This window comes from Plecotus auritus (genome assembly GCF_963455305.1).
Source record: "Plecotus auritus genome assembly, chromosome: 6".
NCBI classification, from domain to species: Eukaryota; Metazoa; Chordata; class Mammalia; order Chiroptera; family Vespertilionidae; genus Plecotus; species Plecotus auritus.
The window spans coordinates 112501688-112525035 of NC_137773.1; the positions used below are offsets into that span (position 1 = coordinate 112501688).

General features: G+C 48.3%; 1 protein-coding gene across 1 annotated transcript in view; it reads left to right on the top strand.

Annotated features, from left to right (window-relative positions):
* PRSS12 (serine protease 12) overlaps positions 1–23348 on the top strand; it is an 83456-nt gene that overhangs the window by 28593 nt on the left and 31515 nt on the right. The window contains 4 exon segments of the mRNA XM_080674729.1: positions 11200–11378; positions 13267–13408; positions 16662–16858; positions 19624–19765. Of these exon segments, the coding sequence (XP_080530855.1) occupies positions 11200–11378; positions 13267–13408; positions 16662–16858; positions 19624–19765 (660 nt within the window).

The window sequence follows — 23348 nt, forward strand, 5'->3', positions numbered from 1 at the left end:
TAAACGTTGCTCAGTAAACAATTTCCAATCGTTTACAAGCAATGAGAAAGATTTTAAAGGAAGGAAAATGGGTGCCCCATCAACTGAACGAAAGATAAATGGAAAACCAAAAAGTCATCAGTAAAATGTTGCTTCAGTGGCACAAAAGAAAGTCTTTTTTGCATCGAATTGTGACTGGCGATGAAAAGTGGATTTATTTTGAGAATCCCAAATGCACAAAATCATGGGTTGATCCAGGTCAACCACCAACATCAACTGCAAGGCCAAATAGCTTCGGAAAGAAGACAATGCTCTGTGTTTGGTGGGATCAGGAAGGTGTGGTGTATTATGAGCTTCTAAAACCAGGTGAAACCGTTAATACTGATCGCTACAGACAACATATAATCAATTTGAACCATGCTTTGATTGTGAGATGACCAGAATGTTCCAGAAGACACGGCAAAGTAATTTTGCTTCATGATGACACACTGTCACACACTTCAAAACCAGTTAAAGACACGTTAAAAGATCTTGCCTGGGAAGTATTATCCCACCCGCCGTATTCACCAGACGTTGCTCCTTCAGATGACCACTTGTTGCAATCGATGGCACACGCACTTTCTGAGCAGCACTTCAAAACGTACGAAGAAGTGGAAAACTGGGTCTCTGAGTAGTTTGCCTCAAAACAAGAAAAGTTCTATTGGGACGGTATCCACAAATTACCTAAAGATGGGGGAAATGTGTAGCTAGTGATGGACATTACTTTGAATAAAGCACTTTTGATGTTTTTCTTGAAATTATCGTGTTTCCTTTGATTACAAAATCTGCCATTATTAACCGGTACACCTGGTACACCCAGAGAAGCTAAGACTTGCACTGCTTCTCACAGTAGTTTGCGTTGATCCTGGCAGCCACAGAGACCTGTCAGTCAGAGACCTGTCAGTCACAGAGACCTGTCAGCCACATGATGACAGCTTCTCCCCCAGACGTCTGAACTTTTGACCTCTGCTTCCTTGTTTGTCGGTGTGTGTAGAACAAACGATGTTGGTTGATGTGCGAAGGAGATGGCTCCCAGGGCAGGGAAGCGCAGGTGTGCCATAGAGACCGTGACAGTCCGTGCTCCCTGACCCGCGGCGCGGTGGTGACTGTCCGGGACACTGTGCTGCGCCCCAGGTCTGCCAGCCCCTCTCCAGTGGTTCTGGACGTAGGTGCAGCGAGCCTGAGGTGTCTCTGAAATTCTGTTAGGGGGGCTTTTAATATTTGATATTTTTCCTGATATTGGGCTTTTTCACTGAGCCCTTGGGGGCTGTCCGCACAGCTGTCAGGGACTGTCCCTGACAGTGGTTGTCTTTGGAATGTGAACTGTGTCCACTCGTTTGTTTTTGGCAGTTGTTTTTGTAAATCAACCGCCTCTTTTTAAAAACTCTGTGTTTATTTTAAAGTAAAATACAGACATTTTACCTCTAAATACTCCTGCATGCATCTCTTACAATAAGAACATTGTGCCGCTTAGCCAGATGACCCTTATCACAAATGATCATTCCTGACGGTGTCTGATGCCGTCACACTCAGATCTGGAGCTGCCCACACGTCCTGACACATGGTGGCTGGTGGGCAGTGTCCTTGTCCTGGCTGCATGGTCCCTGAGGTCTCTCCCAGGCCAGAGCCCACTCAGTGACAGTGACAGTGATTGTGAAGGGGACCCGCCTCGTGTGCTGCAGAGCGTCCACCTCCTGGGTCAGTGTTAATCCCTTAACAGGAGCCTCGGGCTGAAGGATCGATCAGCATGTGTTGTGGCTAGAAGTCCCCCCAGGTGACATGCTCTCCTCTCGCCTCCCTCCAGGACACAGGAGCAGCTCTGGGCCGCCTGGAAACGACACTGCCCGCCTTCCCTGCCCTGCTGACCTGGGGCCTCAGTGTGGTTTCCCAGTCCACGTGTGGACTGGGACAGCGAGACCAAGCCTGTGTCTGTAGGACTGAGTCTCGGCGTGTGGCGGGCACTGTGAGGTCATTGTGGTCACTGTCTTTGGATGGGTCAGGAATGAGGTCAACTAGCTTTTCCTGAGAAAACTTATTAATCCTTAAATTTTTAAGACTAGATGTAAAAAATATTTTTATTGATTTCAGAGAGGAAGGGAGAGGGAGAAATAGATAGAAACATCAATGATGAGAATCATTAAATGGCTGCCTCTCCTGCACGCCCCCTACTGGGGATTCAGGGATTGAGACTGCAGCCCGGACATGTGCGCTGACTGGGAATCGAACCATGACCTTCTGGTTCATAGGTAGATGCTCAGTCACTGAGCCACACGGGCCGGGCTTAACACTAGATTTTGAAACTTCTGATTGGGTGTCAGTTTCAGGACCAGTTTTTCTCAGATTTTAGGTGTTGGTGGAGTCAGCATAGCGCGGGGTTGGGTGTGGGCCTGCGGTGGGACCACCTGGAGACAGATCGGCACAGGATACCTCTCAGCGGCAGTGCCCTCCTCTGTGATGCGCCTCCTCACGTGTGGAGTTCAGTGCCTGTAATGCAGTTAGCGCACGTAGCAAGCACGCAGCATACTTTGGCAATGGAGGGCAATCTATTAGGGACTGTTACTGTTGGAGGATGTTATTAAACATTCAAAGTAAATTGACCTTTTGGTGGTGAGTTTATCAGACACCATTCCTTTATGCAGAACTCCTATTTAGTTAGGTGTGGCTATGGAGGTCCCATTTTAAAACACTCACTAATGTGTGTATTCACTGCGTATCAATCACGTGGTCAGTGGAGTGCTAATTGGTTTTCATGTGAGTTACTGAGAAACCTATGTCTCTGTCAAAAGTGGTAAGAATTTTGAGGGTATAGTAAGTAATAGCATATTTAGCATTACCAATTACAGTATGGATTAATCTAAATTTAAGCTATAAGGCATTTTTTAAAAAATCACTAATATATTTCTGTGGGGAAAAAAGCAAGCTTTTTTTTTTTTCTCAGAAATATACATATAAAATTTAAATGACACACTGAATATTAATTATATTTACAGTTATAGAAGTGATTCTAAAAGGGCAAAGATTTTTTCACTCACATGAACAGCTCTTATACAAAGACCGTGTTGACAACAGTCTATACAATAGAAAGAAAGAATATACAGATAGACTCACAAGGACGTCTCTATTAATGCTGAACACGCATGTGGGTTCTTTCTCACGTGTTTGCACGTGCTTACATCTTAAGCATTAGCTCATTGCTGTCTTTTGTATGAGGACTCATGTTTGGGAGAGTGATTCAAAGGGAAACTATCTCCAAATATACACGCAGCAAAGGTCGCCCACAAGCCTGCAGCACCCATCAGCCTGCGAGAGCGTCGCTCCCCCTCTGAGTGCGCCTGCGCTCTGAGCTGCCGCTGCCACTTACAATTCTCTCACAAACGTGCATTAAAACAGCATTCTGCTCTGCTCTAGAATTTGTTTGCTTCACTTAAAGGCACAGTACTTTTTTTAAGGTGGATTGTTTTTAATGGCACTTGACGGTAAGCAGACAGCAGATTGTTGCTTGTCCACATTTATGATTTGTTCTTGAGCAAATTGCGTTTCAGGCTTGTTGGCTTCGTTGCTCCCCCGAGGGAGACTACGTCATGCCTGCCTGCGAAGAGGGCTGCTGTTTCTTTGTGAGATGCTGTCGTTGTGCACCCTCCTCTTTCCACGGTGTCTGTAGATTTTGCTCGCTGGCAAGCTTCCCAAGTACCAGAGGAATTGCTGTACTCAAGATACTGAGGTTTGATTATCCCAGAGCTTGGAGAACAAGGGGGGATAGGAAGGGAGGCAGCCAGATGTTAGCAAATTGAACCTGAGAATGCATCTGTACATGGGAAGTTCCAGGTGGAATCTTAACAGAGCGCCTTTCATGCACTAACATTAAAGCATTTCTTACACCTTTCAGAACCCTTGAAAGCATAGCTTAGGACTGTGACATCATACTTTATTGTGTGGATGTGCTATAATTTGAATAGGAATTTAACAATTTCAAACAGTTATTTCCTCTTAGTTTTTTTTTTCTGCTGAAAAATTATCATACAAAACCATATTATTGAGTAGTCAGAATAAAAATTCTTCTCGTCCAAATTGCTTTTTGAAAGTTTTTTTCTTTGCTCTTTTATTTTACTGTTCTTTTGATTTTAAATATATTTTATAAAATTTACCATAAAGATAGCCTGGTATATGGAATTATTGAGAAGAAAGAGAGGTGAGGGAGTGAAGCCGCTAAGATGACCCTAAGTCCAGGAGTCTGCTGTTAGTGAGAGCCAGAATCCTGGCGTTAGAGGCTCCCAACGTAGAATTTCTTTCTTTCCCGTTACACTGTTTACAAAATAGCCATGTGTTAATCAGAATAAATACAAATACGGGCTGAAAGAAGTAGGGAAGTCAAGAAAGAAAGGTTAACTAATGGAGGAAAATGAATATGCTTTAGATAGAAGTGTGTGAGGGGCCACGGCACCTCATTACAAAGGCCCAGGAGGCTGGGAGCCAGCAGAGCGCCTCAGACTGCTTGGGGCCAGGCAGGCTTTCCATGCAGCGGTGGTTAACCCTGGGCAAACGAGTTAACACCTGGGCCTCAGGTTCCTCGTCTCTAAATTGGGGAGAGTACCTCCACGGGGTTAGAGGGAGGATTGAATGAGGTAACGCCTGGGAAGCTGGGAGCCTGGTGCCCAGCAAGCAGTGAGCGTTCAGTGTCCGTCAGCTCTCATTCTTGGAGATGGAGGGGGTTGCTTTCTAGGGAGAAACCCAGGCTATTGAGTATTTAAAGCAAGTTCTTTCATCCATAGGTTACTAGTGTCACAAACTGATATTTGTAGTTAAAGGACCAATTTTTCATAATTAACAAGTAACTACCTTGCACAGTAGAATTGCCTGCTCAAAGTAGTTGCAGGGCCTGAAGACTGAGTTAGTTCAATGGGCTATTTATTTGGTCTTTTTTTTTTTTCATGAAAAACCAAAACAACAAACCTTTATACGAATATAGTCTGATTAGTGAAATAGGTTTAGGAATGTTCAGGCTAAGGGTCAGACATAGAATCAATTCTGTGTTTTGGGGGATTGCTGTTCTTTCAGTCAAATAGCTCTACAGGAAATGCTAGTAACTCTGTATTCTATCAGAGCACCCATTTCCCAGGTTTACTCTGTGGTCAGAGGGTAAGAAGGTGGCAGCTCTGGGCTGTCAGCACTGAGGGAGCAGAGACCAGGCAGCTTTATTGAATTCACACGGCACGTGACTGTCACAGCCATCGGTTTTGTGTTGCACTGCCCAGTACTGCACAGTCTCTTTACGGGCAGGATCATCAGTGCCTTTGGTGGCCCCCTGAAAGCCTAGGGCACAGGGACCGGGACTGGCCGGAGGAATGTGTGTGTGTCAATAGCATCTTCTTCATCTCAGTAGCCTCCCATCAGCTGGAAACTCCACCCCACCCACCGGACCGCACACCAAAGTGCTGACAGGGCCCGTCCACCTCCTGCCCAGCCCCAGCCCCGGCTCCTGGATAGTCTAGTGCCGTGGTCGGCAAACTGTGGCTCGCGAGCCACATGTGGCTCTTTGGCCCCTTGAGTGTGGCTCTTCCACAAAATACCACAGCCTGGGCGAGTCTATTTTGAAGAAGTGGCTTTAGAAGAAGTTTAAGTTTAAAAAATTTGGCTCTCAAAAGAAATTTCAATCGTTGTACTGTTGGTATTTGGCTCTGTTGACTAATGAGTTTGCCAACCACTGGTCTAGTGTCCTGCTGCTTCCGCCTGTGCTACGGGTGGGGAGCCGCAGCTCAGGCCCCTCCCTTTGGGTCTCTCCAGGGTCCCCACCTGTCCTCACCCAACCGGAAGCCCTGGCTTTCCCAAGGGAGTGGAGAGCTCAAGTCCCCTGGGCCTTTTTGGTTGTCTGTCTCCCCTCTGGGGTGGGGGTGGGGTGGGCTGGGGTGCGCGATGCAGGGCCTTGGGGCCGGCCATCCTTCCAGCTTCCGTTCCTCCCTGGTTAGTTCATCCATTGCTGTCTGTAACCAGCTAACCATGATGCCTTAACATGTGGAACGTGTGCTGTGGGGCCGTCACTAACCTCTAACCCTGTGTCTGCATGAGCATGTGGTCTCTCAGTCCTGCCACCCCATCTGCAGTCCCCGTGGCCAGGAGGTGTGGACACGCCGCTGCTCCCTGAGCCAGGGCCTGGCCAGCCCCCCCTTTCCCCCCTCTCGCCCCCGACCTTCGCCCCAGCCAGGGCTGAGGGGCAGCTCCCGGGGCCTGAGGAAAGCCAAATTGCCAAAACAGAAGTCACCTCCAGCACCATCTGAGAGGCTGGGTGTCCTTACGCCTCTTCCCTCTCTGTCCCAGTGGGCAGCACCAGACCCAGGTCCACAGCAAAGAGCCCTCATCAAAGCCAGTGGCCAAGCCTCACTCACCCACCTGGGCCCGCCGACCTGGATGGCATGCCTGGCCTGTCGGTATTTATTGCCTCCATACGTGCCGTCCTCAGGGCCCGCTGGCCTGCTGCCTCTGCCCCCAGGCTCCATGCCACCATCCCCAGGCCCTCCCGGACTCAGCCAGGACAACTGTGGGACCAAGTGTGCACAGTTGGAGCTGTCCCCTGTGCCTCCTTCACCCCTCCCTCCCATTCCCCTCCCCCCCCCCCCCCCCCAGGTCAGGCCCAGGCTGGAATGCACAGGAGCCTGTCCCTGCTTCTCTTCTGACCGGGAAATAAACTCCCCGCTAAGGAAAAAAAAAAAAAAAAAAAAAAGCCCACCGCACCTCCCTGGGGCACAGTCCTCCTTCAGTGAACTCACAGCTTCCAGCCCTCACTGGCCTGGTCTGCATCCTTGGCCTCAGATGGGCCCCACCTTTATGCAAGTTCATGGCACATCCATCCTGGCCTCCTTGCTCCACTAGCTCCTAGACCAGTTCTCTCTCTCTCTCTCTTTCTCTCTCTCTCTCTCTCTCTCTCTCTCTCTCTCTCTCTCGGTCTCCCTCTCCTCTCTTACTCTAGTGCATCCTTGGGCTGGATCTGGTCTCTGTCACAATAGGCCTCTGCCCAGCCCCTACCCAGGCAAGCCAGTGGGTGGGGTGCAGCTGCCCCCCATACCCGTCTGCCCTGCCCAGGTCTCTCCCCTGAGCCTGGGCCTGCAGGTGGCAGGTGGAGGTGCTGTACCAGCCCACACTCTAGTCATGAGGGGAAGCACTGGGCTCAGTCAGACCCTGGAAATCAGGCCCCCAGGAGGGGCCCAGCATCCCACTGGAGTTCCAAGCATGCTTTTCATTGTCCCCCTTCCCCCATGATGACTAGGTCTGCCCACCCCTACCCCTACTTCGCTACGGGCCCTTGCTATGGGGTTTCGAGCAATCATGTCCAGCTTGAAGAAGGGCTGCTTCTGAGGTCAGATGTTGTCTTTAAATTAAAGAAACACTGCAAAAAAAAAAAAAGTTTTTTCTAATTTTTTTTTGTCCTTAAGTTTATTGTGTGTGTTTTTTTCTAATTAATTAAACACTTTTTGTGATCTTTAAAAGAATGTTTATGAACAATGGAAAGTATGGGAATATATAAGGAAGAAAATAAAATACCCAGTGGTCTTTGCACACATATCATCTTTCAGGTTTGAAATACAATGTATCCAAGGTACTCTGCCCAGCCTGTTGAGATACAATGTATCTCAGGTACTCTGCCCAGCCTATCTTGAGTCACTCTCAGCCAATGGGTAATTCTAGGTTGGGTTTGTTATTTTTGCTTGATGATAAAAAGATTTGAGTTTGTAACCTTTGAGCCTAAACCTTGTGTGAAAATGATATTAATCTTTAAACTCTCTAAAAATGAAATAGGGAAGAATGCATTATAATTGCTTTAATCTGGCCACTGTAAGGTTGTGCCTTTTCCCACACGGTCAGTGACCATGGACATTGCTTTCTATGTGAACAGCTTGATCTTTTCCATTGCCCCATTTTTTTTGGTGTCTATCAGTTGTTTTGTCTTTCATTACAATATTAATTTCTAGGAGTTTTTTTTTCCTTTGGTTGCTATTACATAGTTCAGTGGTCGGCAAACTGCGGCTCGCGAGCCGCGGTTTGCCGCTCTGTTGACTAATGAGTTTGCCGACCACTGACATAGTTCAAATATTTCTTCCAGATTGTCACTTTGCCTTTTGATTCTGATTAGGACAGAGTACCTGAGATACATTGTGTTTCAACAGTCTTGCTCTACAGAAGTTTAACTCTGTATGTGGTTCAATTTAACTCTTAGTTTTAGTTTTCCGACTTCTGGGTTTCTAATAGTGTTCATATTCTAATATTGTTCATAACTCCCAAGGTTATGAGAAGTGTTTTTATTCTAGTCACTTTTTAACCTGTCTACTGCCTTCTCTTTGTCCTCCCTCCCTCCTTCTCCCTTCCTCCTTTCTTTCTTCCAATATGTGGGTCTTTGAACCTTCTGGAATTTATTGTTGTTTCTGTTGAGGTTGGGATCAAATTTTATATTCTCCCATATTGGTCCCTGGTGTTCTTACAGCTCCGAATCCTGTCTCAGTGAATTGTGCCATTGAAAATGTTTTAATACATCTTTCCCTTTCCTAGCATCTGTCCCAGGGCCAAGGTCCACAGGCTCCTAACCTCCTTTCCCCGCAGCTCTCCAGTCTGGCCTCCCCTGGCCCAAGTCGCCTCCATCAGCCTCACCCCCTCCGCCCTGCTCCGCCCCACTGCCTTCAGTGTGCTCTGAGCTGGCTCCAGGTCTGCAGGCATTAGTCCTTTACCTCGGGACTGGGGGAGGAGGGTCGCAGGTTGGACTGGAAAGGGCCAGATAGTAAGTCCTTGACTTTGCAGCTGCGCACTGTGCCTCTGTCGAGTGCAAGCTTCCAGAGCCCATAGCTGTGCGTGGTGTGGCTTGTTCCAATGAAGCATTGCTTCCGGGTAGTGGAATGTGAATTCCACGTGATTTTCACACGTCACAAATTAGATTTTTGTTTTGAGTTTCCCCAACCATTTATATACTAGTAAGGTAGAAAAGGCTGCCAATTACTTCCACAAATGTGTTATTTTAAAGGTTACTTTAACTAAACAAATAAGGAAAAAATATTTACAACATAAACCCAGGAAGTGCTGGGATTTTAATGGATTCTCTTTTCCTCACCACTTGCCCAGCGCTGCCTTTGTGGAGTGGGGAGAAGGAAAACTGACGTTTGTTGAACTCGATACCCAGTGCGTTGTAGGCGCATTGCTCAGCCGTGAGGGATGTTACTCAGCAACTGCGGGGGCACGGCTCACAGTGCCATCGGGGCCGGGACCACACTGCCGAGGCCCTGCTTCAGGTCCCTCCTCACAGCCGTGCGAAGGAGCAGTCCTCCCCCGTGTTTACTTATTTATTACTTACCCCTGTGTTTATCAGAAGCCTCTTGGGCCTGGAAAGTTTATAAGTTCCGGAGGGAGCCCCGCCAGAGCCCAGACTTCACCGGAAGGCCCGTCCCCACATCGGCCTTTGCTCTGCAGACTCAGCCGGAGCGTCGGCTTTGGCCCAGTCAGTGAGCGTGGGCATGTGATGGCTGCGGCTCTCTTCTGTGGGCACACAGACCAAACCACAGAGCCACCACCAAACGCGTGGTTCAAAAGCCCCGTTAATCGGACATGCGTGGCTTCTGTCCCGGAGACTAAAGACGGCGTTCTCTCTGTCCTTGTGTTCCCCTTAGCAAAGCAAACACATCCAATCATGAATCATGCTGTTTTGACAATATCACTCGAGTTAGGAAAATGTCCTTTCCCCTTTGAAATCTGTCCACTTAGCTGTAGACGTTAACCTTTAATCTTTGCTGGGGCGGACTCTCAGTGTTCACTACCTGACAGATATCAGCTAGCAATTCAGTGTCGGGACTCTCGGCTGTAAAATTTTAACTCCGCCAAAACACCCTCTTCAGCCTGTCGCTCCTTTTGTCTCTGTTTCCTTCACCTCCTGTGAATCCCTTCCTTCTCCCTGAGGCACGCCATCTGCATGTCGCACAGAGTGGGCCGGGTGATGTGGAAGCAGTAATTTGCTTTGATGGTATCTAAAGTGTTTACTTTCAGATTATTTTATATGTGTTCTCTTAAGAGAAACTTCCATAGTATCTAGTAAATTTAGTCAAACAAGTTCCTCTTTAACCATAAAATTTACTCTGTGAGACTTTACCATTACTGGGGTATTATAGCTGTTTAGTGCACTTTTATTCAATACATTTGGTTGTAAATTCTCAAGGTAGGTGGAATGCTATGGGAAAAGGGCGGCTGAAACAATGGGGGGTGGAGTGCAGCGTCATTAAGAAGTGAGCCAGCAGGGAAGTGCTGTGGCCTGAAGTGCAGAGGCCAGGAGCTGCGTGTGCAGTTTCCCAGTCACTCTCATGCTGACAGGCAGGCCTGGCCGGCATGAGAGCGGTCCCCGGTGCCGCGCCGCTTTGTGGAGAAGTACAGTTAGTACCAATGACCTGAGTGAGGCGGTGTTTCAGTTAGAAATGCGTTTGGCTGTAAGAACTGAAAACAGCAGTGGCTTCAACCAGTTTCTCTCTCAGGAAGGGACCAGAGGCACCACTTAGGGCTGGCCGGCTCCGCAGTCCTCGGGCCCTGGCCTCCTCCTCCTTGCAGTTCTGTCTCATTTGGCCCCTTAGGGCCCTGATAGTGCTGGGAGCTGCAGCCTCGCCCCAGCCTGGGTCAGCGGGAGGAGGGGCTCATGGCACTCCCACCCAGTACCTCTGGGCCAGCCGTCCTGCTTGGAAGTGGTGGGAGTCCACGTGGGAGTCCACACGGGATGCTGGCAGGGTCTGCAGACGGTGGTGTGGCCTTGCACAGTGTGAATGTGTTAATGCCACTGAAGAGCACACTTAAATGCTCAAAATGATATGTTTTATGTTACGGATATTTTACAACAAATAAACAAGCAAGCAGATGTAGTCCTCCAGGAGGGGAGCCGGGAGTGGACTCTTCCCCGGGACAGTCTTGCGCGCGAACAGCCCGAGGTGTGGTTCCTGTGAAAGAGAGTGAGGTTGTGTGTGACCAGGGCCTTTGGAACACTTGTCACGGCCATGAATATACAGAGCCATGGCCCCGGTGCAGGAAGGTGTGGGGACCTGCGGAGCGACTGCTGAGGGAAAGTGTGGGTCCATCCCTGGTGAACTGTCACCAGGAGCAGAAGAAGGACGTCAGACCCTCTCTCCCCGCTCCCCACCCCCCATGCCTAACCCCGAGTTCTTGTCCTGCCAGTGGCATCGCCAGAGCGTGGACTCGGGCCTACTTCGGGGAAGGGTCCGGCCCGGTGCTGCTGGACGAGGTGCGCTGCACCGGCAACGAGCTGGCCATCGAGGAGTGTCCGAAGCGTCCCTGGGGTGAGCACAACTGTGGCCACGGAGAGGACGCCGGGGTGTCCTGCACCCCTCTCACGGGTAGGCTTCCCCCGCCCCCCGGCAGCTCTGGCCCCGCTCCGTGTGGGCTGCTCTTTCCTTTGTCTCAATGTAGGTAGTATTACTAAATGAGCATCAAAATAAACACGCCCACAAAACCTAACAGAAATTGTCTGTGAAAACTCTATCCCCTTTCTTATAGACATTCTGAATTTTCACTGAAAGAGTATACAGTACTGCCTGGCTGGTGTGGCTCAGTGGTTGAGTGTTGACCCATGAACCAAGAGGTCACCAGTTCGATTCTCAGTCAGGGCACAGGCCTGGGTTGTGGGCTTGATTCCCAGTGGGGGGCGTGCAGGAGGCAGCCGCTGGATGATGTTTCTCATCGATGTTTCTATCTCTCCCAATTCCTTCCTCTCTCTTTAAAAATCAATAAAAACATATTTCAAAAAATAAAGGGTATACAGTCCTGTAAAGCTAGATCAGAAGACATGATTTTGTTGAAGAATATGACCTTGTTTTATTCTATAGTACCCAACAATGAAAATCGCGTGCAGTGGCAAATTTCACATTTTAGGTATTAGACTTCTAGTCCATTCCTCTTTGAACCTATATTGACCCTCAGAATGTGTTTGCAGCTGGTGAAACTGCAGGGGTGTGGTTCTGAGTCAGCACTGTCAAAGCAACCAAGGCAACCGTGGTGTGTTCCACTGTCAGACTGCGCCAGACCGCAGCGGCTGCCATTGCCACGTGCTGGAGAGGGCGTGCTACAGGGCTGAGGCGTGCACGCATGCACACACACACACACACACACACACACACACACACACGCTCTTATATGTCCGGGGGGCAGAGGAGGGACGTGCACACCAAGGGAAGGCAGGTCATCACAGAGCCACTGTGTCTATAGTAAAGAATTCGAAAATGTGGGTTTTTAAACTGTTTAAAAGAAAAAAAAGAAACTTAGGGCCTGCGCAGTGCTGAAGTTATAGTTTTTCATTACCATGGTTCTGTGCACGCTATTGTTTTCATTAGCAGAACAACACGTTTACTAAACACAGAAGGAGCACAGCATTCCGCCCAGGCCAAGCCAGAGCGCCTGCCTGTCTACGCGGCCTGCCTGTGGTGTGGCCGCGAGGCCGCAGCGCTGTGCGGACTGTAGTGTTACACTAGGTCCTTCTGTTCTAAGAGACATGCTTATGTTTTAAAAGATCCCGAGATTCGTGAAAAGTATGACTTTTGCCCAAGGTTATTTATATGTTCCATTTGGGACAGTATTTGGATTATTTTAGGTGGAAATGGCTTTTAAGTCTACTTTTTGGGGTAAATTTATCGTATTATGAATCCACTAGAACGTAGTAACAGGGTTCTCTGGGAATTAACACTCGTTGAGTTCATAAGGTTCAAATTCAAATCTGTGTGATGAGGAGGCGCCCGCAGGCGTGCCCTTGCCGGGCCTGAGGCTCATGGCGCCTGCAGCAGCCAGTGCGTCGCCAGGAGCCTCCTCTCCAGCCACAGTACTGTTCGGGCTTCGTATTTTAATTTTCTTCACTTGCAGTTAAGGTTTTGAACCATTTCCAAGATACTTTGTTTTCTTACTTTTGAAGTTTAAATGACAAATACTGCTCAGACTTAAGGCAATTGAAGCCACAGGACATTTCCCAAATATTACTTAATTCAGAGAAACCTAAACAGCTACTATGGAATTATATCAACGTGTTTTCCCACTTGGAGAACGAGAGCATAGAAAGAAGGGAGGGGTGTTTCCTTAGGACAGGGATGTGTGTGCCATACTTAGAAACACCCAGCGGCCTCAGGTCACTGAGTCAGAGAGACCTAAATCAGGTGATATTTCTAGTGACATGGAAACATTGTTTTGCTCTTTTTTGAGAATTGTTTTGCTTATGTTTGTATCTCCTTCTCATCACAGATGGGGTCCTCAGACTTGCAGGGGGGAAGGACAGCCATGAGGGTCGCCTGGAAGTGTATTACAGGGGACAGTGGGGGACGGTCTGTGACGACGGCTGGACGGAGCTGAACACGTATGTGGTGTGCCGGCAGCTGGCGTTTAGGTGAGGCCCAGTGACACGGGACCCCAGCGGCCAAGTCCTATTTAAGCTGATTAAGTCCTTGCTTGTAACCTCTAACACCAGGAACGCACGTTCTATCATCGGCCTGCCCACTGGGCCTGTAAGCAAGTAGGAAAAGAGAAACAGCACCATTTTCTCTGCTGATAAAGAATGTGTCTTGCTGTTTATCTCCCTCGCCTTCCCTGCCTCGGCCCTTTCCTTGGATAATGGGTAGAGGCGGGCTGACTTCATGTCTCTTTGTGTCTGTTCGAGTTGGCCGTGCGCTGTGGATGCTCCGTGTCACCCTGCACGCCCCTGCGCTGGATGCTGCCAGTTCTGACGTCATTGCACCTCAGTGGCAGAGCAGCCATGCAAGGGCTCTGGGCTTCCATTATTCCCTTTCTCAGAATGCGAGGACAATTCCCACTTCTGTTGAGGAAACAGCCTTCTTGTCATGAAGTGACCTCTGGAGCTCACCCTCGACCTCACTGTAAAAGCTGGTGTCACACTTGGACGACATGCTTGGTGTCCCTCCCACGATGCACTCCAGGGCAGGTGGCGGGAGTCCGCAGACGGCGCCTTACTGACATTGAGCTCATGGAAGCCCGCTCTGTCCTCTTGTCCAGATTCCTGTCGTGCTCAAATCTGGCAGAATCATTTCATTGCGGCTCAAGATAGAGCTAACTGCAAACATGCATTAAACATTAACATGTGCTTTCATTCAAGCCAGACATGACCACGGTTGATACATATTTTTTAAATTTGTGAAAGTAATGTAAAATATTAGCAAGTTTGAAGAAGAAAATAAAAAGTGCCCATGCCCTAACCGGTTTGGCTCAGTGGATAGAGTGTCGGCCTGCGGACTGAAGGGTCCCAGGTTCCATTCCGATCAAGGGCTTGTACCTCGGTTGTGAGCACATCCCCAGTAGGGAGTGTGCAGGAGGCAGCTGATCGATGTTTCTCTCTCATCAATGTTTCTAACTTTCTATCCCTCTCCCTTCCTCTCTGTTAAAAAAATCAATAAAATATATATTTTTAAAAAGTAACCATAATGTTCCCATTCCAATATCAGTGTCATCAGTGTAACTTGCATGCATAACTTTATAATCGTTCTAGTAGTGGGCATGGGATTTTTCTATCCACATTTTTACCATTGTTTTACTACATAGTCATAATTTTTAGTGACAGCATAATTTCCACTGAATGTTTATACCATGATTTATTTAATATTTAGGCTCGTTTTTTTCTGTTATAAATACTATCATACTATAAATACATGTTATTGCCCAATATTTTTGTGGGCACTATAGTTGTAATTATTGGGTCAAGGGGTATGACATAGCAGCCAAATAAATAATGATATTTAACAAATGAGAAGTACTTAATAAATGTCATTTCATCTCCAAGGTAATTTGTTAGACTGAGGGCTATATGTCGTTTTCATATATTTAGAAAGATTCATAAAAACTTCTATTTACTATTTTTATATTTTTCTTTCTTAGGGTAAACAATTGAGTGACACTGATTTTTTTCTCCATATTTCTTTAAAAAATATATTCTTGATTTCAGAGAGGGAGGGAGAAGTAGAGAGAGATAGAAACATCAATGATGAGAATCATTGATCCGCTGCCTCCTGCACACCCCCTACTGGGGATCAAGCCCACAACAAGGGCATGTGCCCTTGACTGGAATTGAACCCCGGACGGACCCTTTAGTCTGCAGGCCGACGCTCTATCCACTGAACAACACTGGCTAGGGCTCTCCATATTTTATTTTATTTTATTTTTATTTTTATTTTTTTTTAAATATATTTTATTGATTTTTTACAGAGAGGAAGAGAGAGGGATAGAAAGTTAGAAACATTGATGAGAGAGACATCGATCAGCTGCCTCCTGCACGCCCCCTACTGGGGATGTGCCCGCAACCCAGGTACATGCCCTTGACCGGAATCGAACCTGGGACCCTTCAGTCCGCAGGCCGACGCTCTATCCACTGAGCCAAACCGGTCAGGGCCATATTTTAATTAATTAATTAATTTATTTATTTGCATCTATAGCGTTCTAAAATGTTCTCAATAGTATTTGTAAAAGTTCTGGTGACTCTGTTAGAGTAGGCATGTTGTGCTATGTATACCTGCAGTTTACCTGGGAATCGCTGGAAGAAAATATTGGTCAGGGGTCTGAGAAGTGTTGGGTTGGGGTTTCTCTGTGTACATTGATCTGTTGTATGGTTGCTGTGGATGGGGGTGATCAGATGGGCGCACTTTGTGGGAAAGTGGTGTCTGTGGACAGTGATAGTGAGGCAGGATTTAGGCTAATTTCTTTCCTAGCCAAGTCTTGATGAGTTGGCAAAATAGGAGGTCTTAGAATGAGTAATTAAAAGTTTCATTTTTTTAGTTTGTTCAAATGCTGTTCTTGTTAAGCAAATGCGATGACTAAGTGCACAGGGAGAGGATGAGGAAGATTCGGGCCATATAGAGAGGTGTCTTCATGTTCTCAGTACAGACATGACCACGTCCATGTGTGAGTGAGTTTAGTTACATGGACTCAGCCGAGAGGCGCCTGTGCCAGCTTCAGTTGGTGACTTCTGGCAACTTGCGCTTTACAGAACGAAAGGAAGCGCTGGGGGAGGGTGCGTGAGCGCAGGCCGAGCTAGTGACCAGGTTCTAGTGCAGGTGCGTTTATTAGAGCGTTAGGTTCCAGTGGTGCAGGGTTGCAAGTATGGTCATCTGGGACACAAGCGTCCCCCATAAAAACTTAAAAAATCAAGTTCATGTGACCTCACGAGCCTCTGAGAACATGGTCAGTGTCCTTGTTGATGGGCATGGAGCCTGAGGGGTCGCTGAGTTACTCCCACTTTTCCTTCTTGGGGAGAGGAGACCAAAGAGGCCGGCAAAGTTGATGGGACCCATGAGTTCAGAAGGCTGGTCAGAGGCCCAGGTGCGGCCGGCGGCCTCAGCTCCTGGTCCAGTGCTCTGCCTGGCCAGGAACCCGAGGTTAGCTCTTTGTCTGCATTCTCTCAGTTGGTGGGTTAAAGGGCAGACAAAAGCCAAGAATGGGCATGGAGGAAGGGTGATGGTCCGTTCGCTGTACTGCGCAAGCCAGCCGGCACGAGGCTGGAACAGTGTAGGCGCGGATAGTGCTCTTCGCGGAGTTATCAGGAGCTGTGTCCTCTGGGTCAGGCACCTGGCTGGCTGCTTGCTTCCTGGGGAGTGGGACAGGCGAAGTCCTCTGCACATGTCTGTCTCGTTGTGCAGGTACGGCAAGCAGGCCCCCGCCAGCCCCTTCGGGGAGAGCGCCGGGCCCATCTGGCTGGACGAGGTCAGCTGCTCTGGACGGGAGACCAGCCTCCTGCAGTGCTCCAGGCCGCCGTGGGGGCGCCACGACTGCAGCCACCGTGAGGACGTGGGTGTGGCCTGTGCCCTGCGCGGCGAGGGACACCGGCCATCTCTGGGTGAGGACACAGCTGCGGCGTTGCTGTCTGTCCCAGGCACAGGGGAAGCCTCCATCTTGGACCTTTCACTCTGTTTCCTGCATGTTCTCATGGTCAGTCATTTCCATTAAAAAATTAATCTTCAGAGTCTTCCCAGCAATGTTGTAAAATATCTGCTCCTCAAGTTACTTTTCTTTACCCAGAAGCCAGGTTTCCTACTCAGCGTGTACAGCCAAGCCCTCTGAGAGAGGGAGAAGCGAGGCTGCCATGCCCCCTCTCCTGCCGGTGTCAGAGATGCTGTGATAACCAGCGGTTCTCACTTCTAACCTTGGGCTGAGTCAGCCCCTTGGCGTCCTCCTGCTCCAAGACGGGGAAGCTTAAACTTCATGCTGTAAAAGGGCAGGACCGTGGTCCACGGTGTTCACCACGTTGGGCACTTAGGTAGTCAAGTGCACGGCTTTGCCTCATTGGACCTAACGGTGCAATCCTGGTGCCTCCCTGGCCCCTCGGTCCGGCAGGGGAGGCGCGGCGCCCTCCTGCGCCCTCAGAGGACATGCTCCAGTTGTCTCTTTCCTCTGTTCTCTGTCTCGCTCCCTTCTGCACACAGGGTCGATGTCTCCCAGGCTGAGTGATGAATAGTCACCGGTGTCAGGAATCAGACCTGGTTCTGGAAATGGATCCTCTCGGCCCGGTGGCAGGTGTCTGGGCGTGGGGTGGTCTACTCAGTCCCGCTGCGTCGGCCCAGGTGACAGAGTCCGTGTCCACACGGGTGCCGTCGCCCACCGCTCTGCAGGCCTGTGTGGTTAAATAGGCCCTGGCTTAGGACAGCTCATCTTCTCAGTCCTCCTGAAGGTCTTTCAATTGTCGGATTCTAGGCACATTGCTCAGAAAATCAGAAAGCTGAGGGTGATCGTTATTAGTAAAATAGGCGTCCTAGTGACTCTGGGCTGCTTCGTGATGTGTCCATTCTCTCTCCATCTGTGATGAACGTCGTTGGAGCCACAGCTGCTCTTTTCATAGACTGACAGGCCTGTTTATTCTCTAAGGAGGTCCTTCCTCCCACGTATGACAAAGAACTGCCTTTGACAGGACCTCCGGAGACCGTGGATGGCGCAGTGAACAGCATCTTGGGCCCCGAGATAATGAGCGCAGGACTCTTCCTGTTTGAGGGGTGACTGTGCACCTCAACTTTAAATGTGAATAAGACGGTTCTCAAAATGAGCAGTCGTTCAGTAGACACTTTCTGCCTGGCAGTGTATGACGGAGGGAACGTTTAACAGCAGTGGCCTTGGTTAGTGAAGTAGCTCTGGGAGGAAGGCCGGTGAGGCGGTGGCTCGGGGAAGTTGGTGGAGCTTGGTTCTGCTGCGATGCCGGGCCCAGCAGAGCACAGAGCAGACAGGACTGGAGAACCAGTCACAGGCACACAGGAGGGGGGCGAGGACGGATGGAGGAGCCACCAAGCGCTTTCTGTCATTAGCAAACGTCTCTTCAGTGCTTCTGTGTTGGTGTGGAACACCTACCGAGTGACCTTCCTTCATCAGCTGCGTCCCCACTGCCGTAGTCTGCAAGCATGCATCATTGTGTCCCCTGTGGCCTCACTGTGGTCTCAGGGCCTGATGCCAGAGACCCTTCTAGTACTAGTAACTAGGTAACGGAAAGCGTGTGCCTGGTTCGCTGGGGCTGCCGTAACAGGCACACTGCCTGCGGGCTTACCCAGCAGGCAGCTGTCTCAGCATGGAGGCTGCAAGGCCAAGATCAAGGTGTGGGCAGCAGTGGTTCCTCCAGGCCTGGGAGGGAGCGACTGCGTCAGGCCTCTCTGTGGCTGGGCACTGCCGCTTGTCCCTGTGTCTCTGCCTCTGGGTCTGTCTGTCCACATTCCCCTTTTTATGGGGACACCCGTCGTATTGGATTAGGGCCCACCCCACAGCCTCACAGTTTAACCCTGAGAACATGAAAGCACAGTGGGCTAGCTGCACACCACTCCCGGCATTGGCAGACACGGGAAACCACTCATGTCTGCATTTGCTTGAGGTCAGGCGCTCAGCTCCTGCAGCCTGCCGTCTGTATGACGTAAGCCTCCTTTGGCAGCAGCAGGAGGAGGTCTGAGGTGCTCCCTGTGACCGCCCTTGTTTTCCGCCTCGGCAGGCCAGCGTGTCTGTTCATGCTTTCTGAAGGTCTTAGCGGAGCTGTTCACAGTGAGCGAACAGGCACGAAATAGCACAGCTTCAAGTTAATGTCTTACTACTTAGAAGTTAGTGGTAATAAAATCAGGCTCGACTTCATTTTATTTTATTTTTTAAATATATGTATTTTTTGATATCAGAGAGGAAGGGTTAGATAGAAACATCAATGATGAGAAAGAATCATGGATTGGCTGCCTCCTCACACTGGGGATTGAGCCCGCAACCTGGGCGTATGCCCCCTGACCAGGAATCAAACCGTGACCTCCTGGTTCCTAGGTTGGCACTCAACTACTGAGCCACGCCGGCGGGAGATGCACGACTTTACAGTGTCCCTCCCGCCCCCCCTCCCTACCTCCCTTCTTCCCCAGCAGCTGGCGCCTGCCCTCCCTCTGCTGCCGCTTCAAGTGCTGGAACTGCAGAGCTGAGCAATGACCTCACAGCTTCAAAGGATAAGCCAGAGTGGATAGTTTTTGTTGTCCCTTCTCTCTCCATTGCCCAGCTGACTGAGAGCTGCCTTTAAAAACAAGTAGTGTTTGGGGAAGTCTCTTGCGTTAGTTCCGTTTGCGTGTTTGGCTTCCCTGATACTTTTGGTTCATGCCCTAGGTTTTCCCATCAGACTGGTGGACGGAGAAAATGAGAGAGAGGGGCGAGTGGAGGTTTTCCTCAAGGGCCAGTGGGGAACCATTTGTGATGACGGCTGGACTGACAGGGACGCGGCTGTGACCTGTCGGCAGCTCGGCTACAGGTAAGGGAGCCTGATTACTCAGCTGGGCACTTTAAAGCCTTGTTCCAATGAGTTATTTCTTGAAAATTAATTTACAAATCTCATTCTGAATTGTAAAGAATACTAAGTAGAGTATATAAATATAAAATTTTCTGTCTTCTCACAAGAGACATACAATATGTCACATACACATGTAGCTTTTATTTAATAACAAAGCTATATATATAAAAACCTAATATGCAAAGTGTCTCCTTGGGAGTTCGACCGACCGACTGGGTGTTCGATCGCTCGCTGACCACCAGGGGGCAGTGTGGAACAAAGGAAGGCCCCAGCCGGCAGGTGGGGAAGGGAGGCCCCAGCCGGCAACCAGTAGCGCTAGAGACCCAACCCATGCACTGGGCCTCTAGTCGTGTAATAACTCTTGACTCCATATACTGCTGTCAGCAGGGGCTAAGCTAGCCTTTCCTGCGTGGTGTCTGTCTCCTGCTGTCGCTGTGAGAGGCTGTGGAGTTAGTGAGAGTGAGTGGCTCTCAGTGTACAGGGCAGTGACGCTCTGTAAACTCTCTGACAGCAAGCCCTGCACCTTGGCTTCCGAGCTGAGGCCGAACTAGATGCTGCTCTGCCTTCGTCCAGCTCCCGGGCTTGCAGACGGCCAGCCTTGGCAGTCTCCAGCTGCCTTTTGTCTTTGCCTTCCCTGTGCGTTCTCTGTGGGCACTTTCACCGCCTCGATGGCCCCACGCTGGTGCCTAGCTTTCCTGAGTGCAGAGGCTGTGCGCGTCTGCTGGAGCATCCACGGGCTCCCAGGCTCACGCAGCCCCAGGCCCAGTGATCACTCGGCCCTCACCAGCCTGAAGGAGGATGCTTGTTCCCACTGTGAGAGCTGACATGAAGAGGCAGGTCCCCTCCTGTGGCCTCCTCCAGCCATGCAGGGGTTTGAGGCTTTGTGCACGTGTACAGTGAGTGTGCAAATATCTGGAACGTCTTCCGTGTAGAGGGCTAGGATGTTTCAGCTAATGCACACACACTGTCCAGCTCATAGTAGGTTACGAATAGTGGTTTGGATTTTAAGCTATACCCTTTTTTATACATCTGTGTATATAAATTTAACTAGTTTTTCTATGCAGGATACATTTTTATTTTTTAAAGTATTTCTATTTTATTTATTTATTTTGTTAATCCTCACCTCAGGATATTTTTCCCATTGTTTTCTCAGAGAGAGTGGAAGGGAGGGAGGGAGGGAGGGAGAGAGAAACATGGATGGGAGAGAGACACATTGGATTGGTTGCCTCGAGCATGAGCTCCGACTAGGGTTGGGGAGCGAACCTTCAACCCAGGTACATGCCCTTGACCAGAAGCAAGCCCTCCACCCTTTGGTGCATAGGCTGATGCTCTAACCACTGAGCAATGCCAGCCAGGACTAAATTATTTTTATTTTAATAAAAATTCAAAATTATTTTTATAATGTTTTAATTCAAAGTTTGTTTTCTGTTACTCAGATACTATAAGTGACTGCTCAGTTTTGGACCTAGTTACAATTCCAGTTACCCCCTGGCCAGTGAGTGCATTATTGGTAATGACATTCTCAGTGTCCACAATTGCAATGTGACATGGATTTCCAGCTTTGAAAATGTAGTCCGTAGAGGCAAGTAGGACAAGCCTACCTTAGATGCCCACTTGAACTTTGTCAGTGATTCATTTTGTTTCCTTTCTCACACTCCTTCCTCCATTTGAACACATACACACACACACATATATATACATTACATTCCCAAGGAATTTCCTTATTTAAAATCAGCCATTAAAGAACATTGCTGTTTGAGACTGTTATATTGTTCATACTTTAGTTTTCCTTTTCTTTTCTTCCTTTTCTAAAAAATAAAACAACAAGCTGATTATTAGAAAGAGAGGAAGGGAGAGGGAGAGAGAGAGAAACATCGATGTGAGAGTGAAACATCAGTCAGCTGCCTCCTGCACGCCCTCCACTGGGGATCAAGCTGGCAACCTGGGTATGTGCCCTGATCGGGAATGGAACCGTGACCTCTTAAGTGCACAGGATGACGCCCAACCACTGAACCACACTGGCTAGGGCCATACTTTAGTTTTTCTGTAGACATGATCCAGGAAATCTCATGGTATGTTGGAAATATGAAGGGAAAGGCCAAGTTCGATCCTCACATTGTGTTGGAGCCACAGTTAAGGAAAGAAGAAGTCCCTAAGCACACCCATCAATGCATTTTCACTTCCATCTACGTTTGTCATTGCTTTTTACTTATCACTTAGTCCATTCTACGTTCAACTCAAATGGTGAACTGAAGTTAGAAATAGTCCAGATTAATGAACATTAATGAACGTCTGTAGCAATTTTCCATGGTGTTTCTGTCACAATGATCAAGAAAAGCATTGAAAGAGTATTTTACTTTGTAACAGCTTTTTTCCAGTTTTTTTTTTTATTGTTTAAAGTATTACATATAGTAGTACATATATCTCCTTTTTTTTCCTCTCCATTGACCTTCCCCCAGCCTCCCACCCCCTATCGCATGCCCTCATCCTACTCCCCCAGTGTCTTGTGTCCATTGGTGTGCTTATATGCATGCATACAAGTCCTTTGGTTGATCTCTTCTCCTCCCTCCCCAACACTCCCCAGCCTTCCCGCTGTAATTTGACAGTCTGTTCTAACCACTGAGCAATGCCAGCCAGGACTAAATTATTGAATCTATCTTTTTGTTCATCAGGTTATAATGTTCTATATTTTCCATAAATGTGTGAGATCATGTGGTATTTTTCTTTCATTGCCTGGCTTATTTCACTTAACATAATGCTCTCCAGGTCCATTCATGCTGCTGTAAATGGTAAGAATTTCTTCTTTTTTATAGCAGCGTAGTACTCCATTGTGTAGATGTACCATAGTTTTCTAATCCACTCATTTGCTGATGGGCATTTAGGCTGTTTCCAAATCTTAGCTATGGTGAATTGTGCTGCTATAAACATAGGGGTGCATATATCCTTTCTGATTGGTGTTTCTAGTTTCTTGGGATATATTCCTAGAAGTGGGATTACTGGGTCAAATGGGAGTTCCATTTTTAGTTTTTTAAGGAAACTCCATACTGTTCTCCACAGTGGCTGCACCAGTCTGCATTCCCACCAGCAGTGCACAAGGGTACCTTTTTCTCCACATCCTCGCCAGCACTTGTCGTTTGTTGATGATAGCCATTCTGACAGGTGTGAGATGGTACCGCATTGTCGTTTTGATTTGCATCTCTCAGATAGATAATTAGTGACTTTGGGCATGTTTTCATATGTCTCTTGGCCTTCCTTCTGTCTTCTTTAGAAAAGATTCTATTTAGGTCCGTTGCCCATTTTTTTATTGGATCATTTATCTTCCTTTTATTAAGTTGTATAAGTTCCCTGTAGATGTTGGAAATTAAACCTTTATCAGTGATACCATTTGCAAATATGTTCTCCCATACAGTGGGCTTTCTTGTTGTTTTGTTGATGGTTTCTTTCACTGTGCAAAAGCTTTTTATTTTGATGTCGTCCCATTTGTTTATTTTCTCTTTAGCTTTCATTGCCCTAGGAGTGGTATCTGTGAAGAAATTGCTTCAGC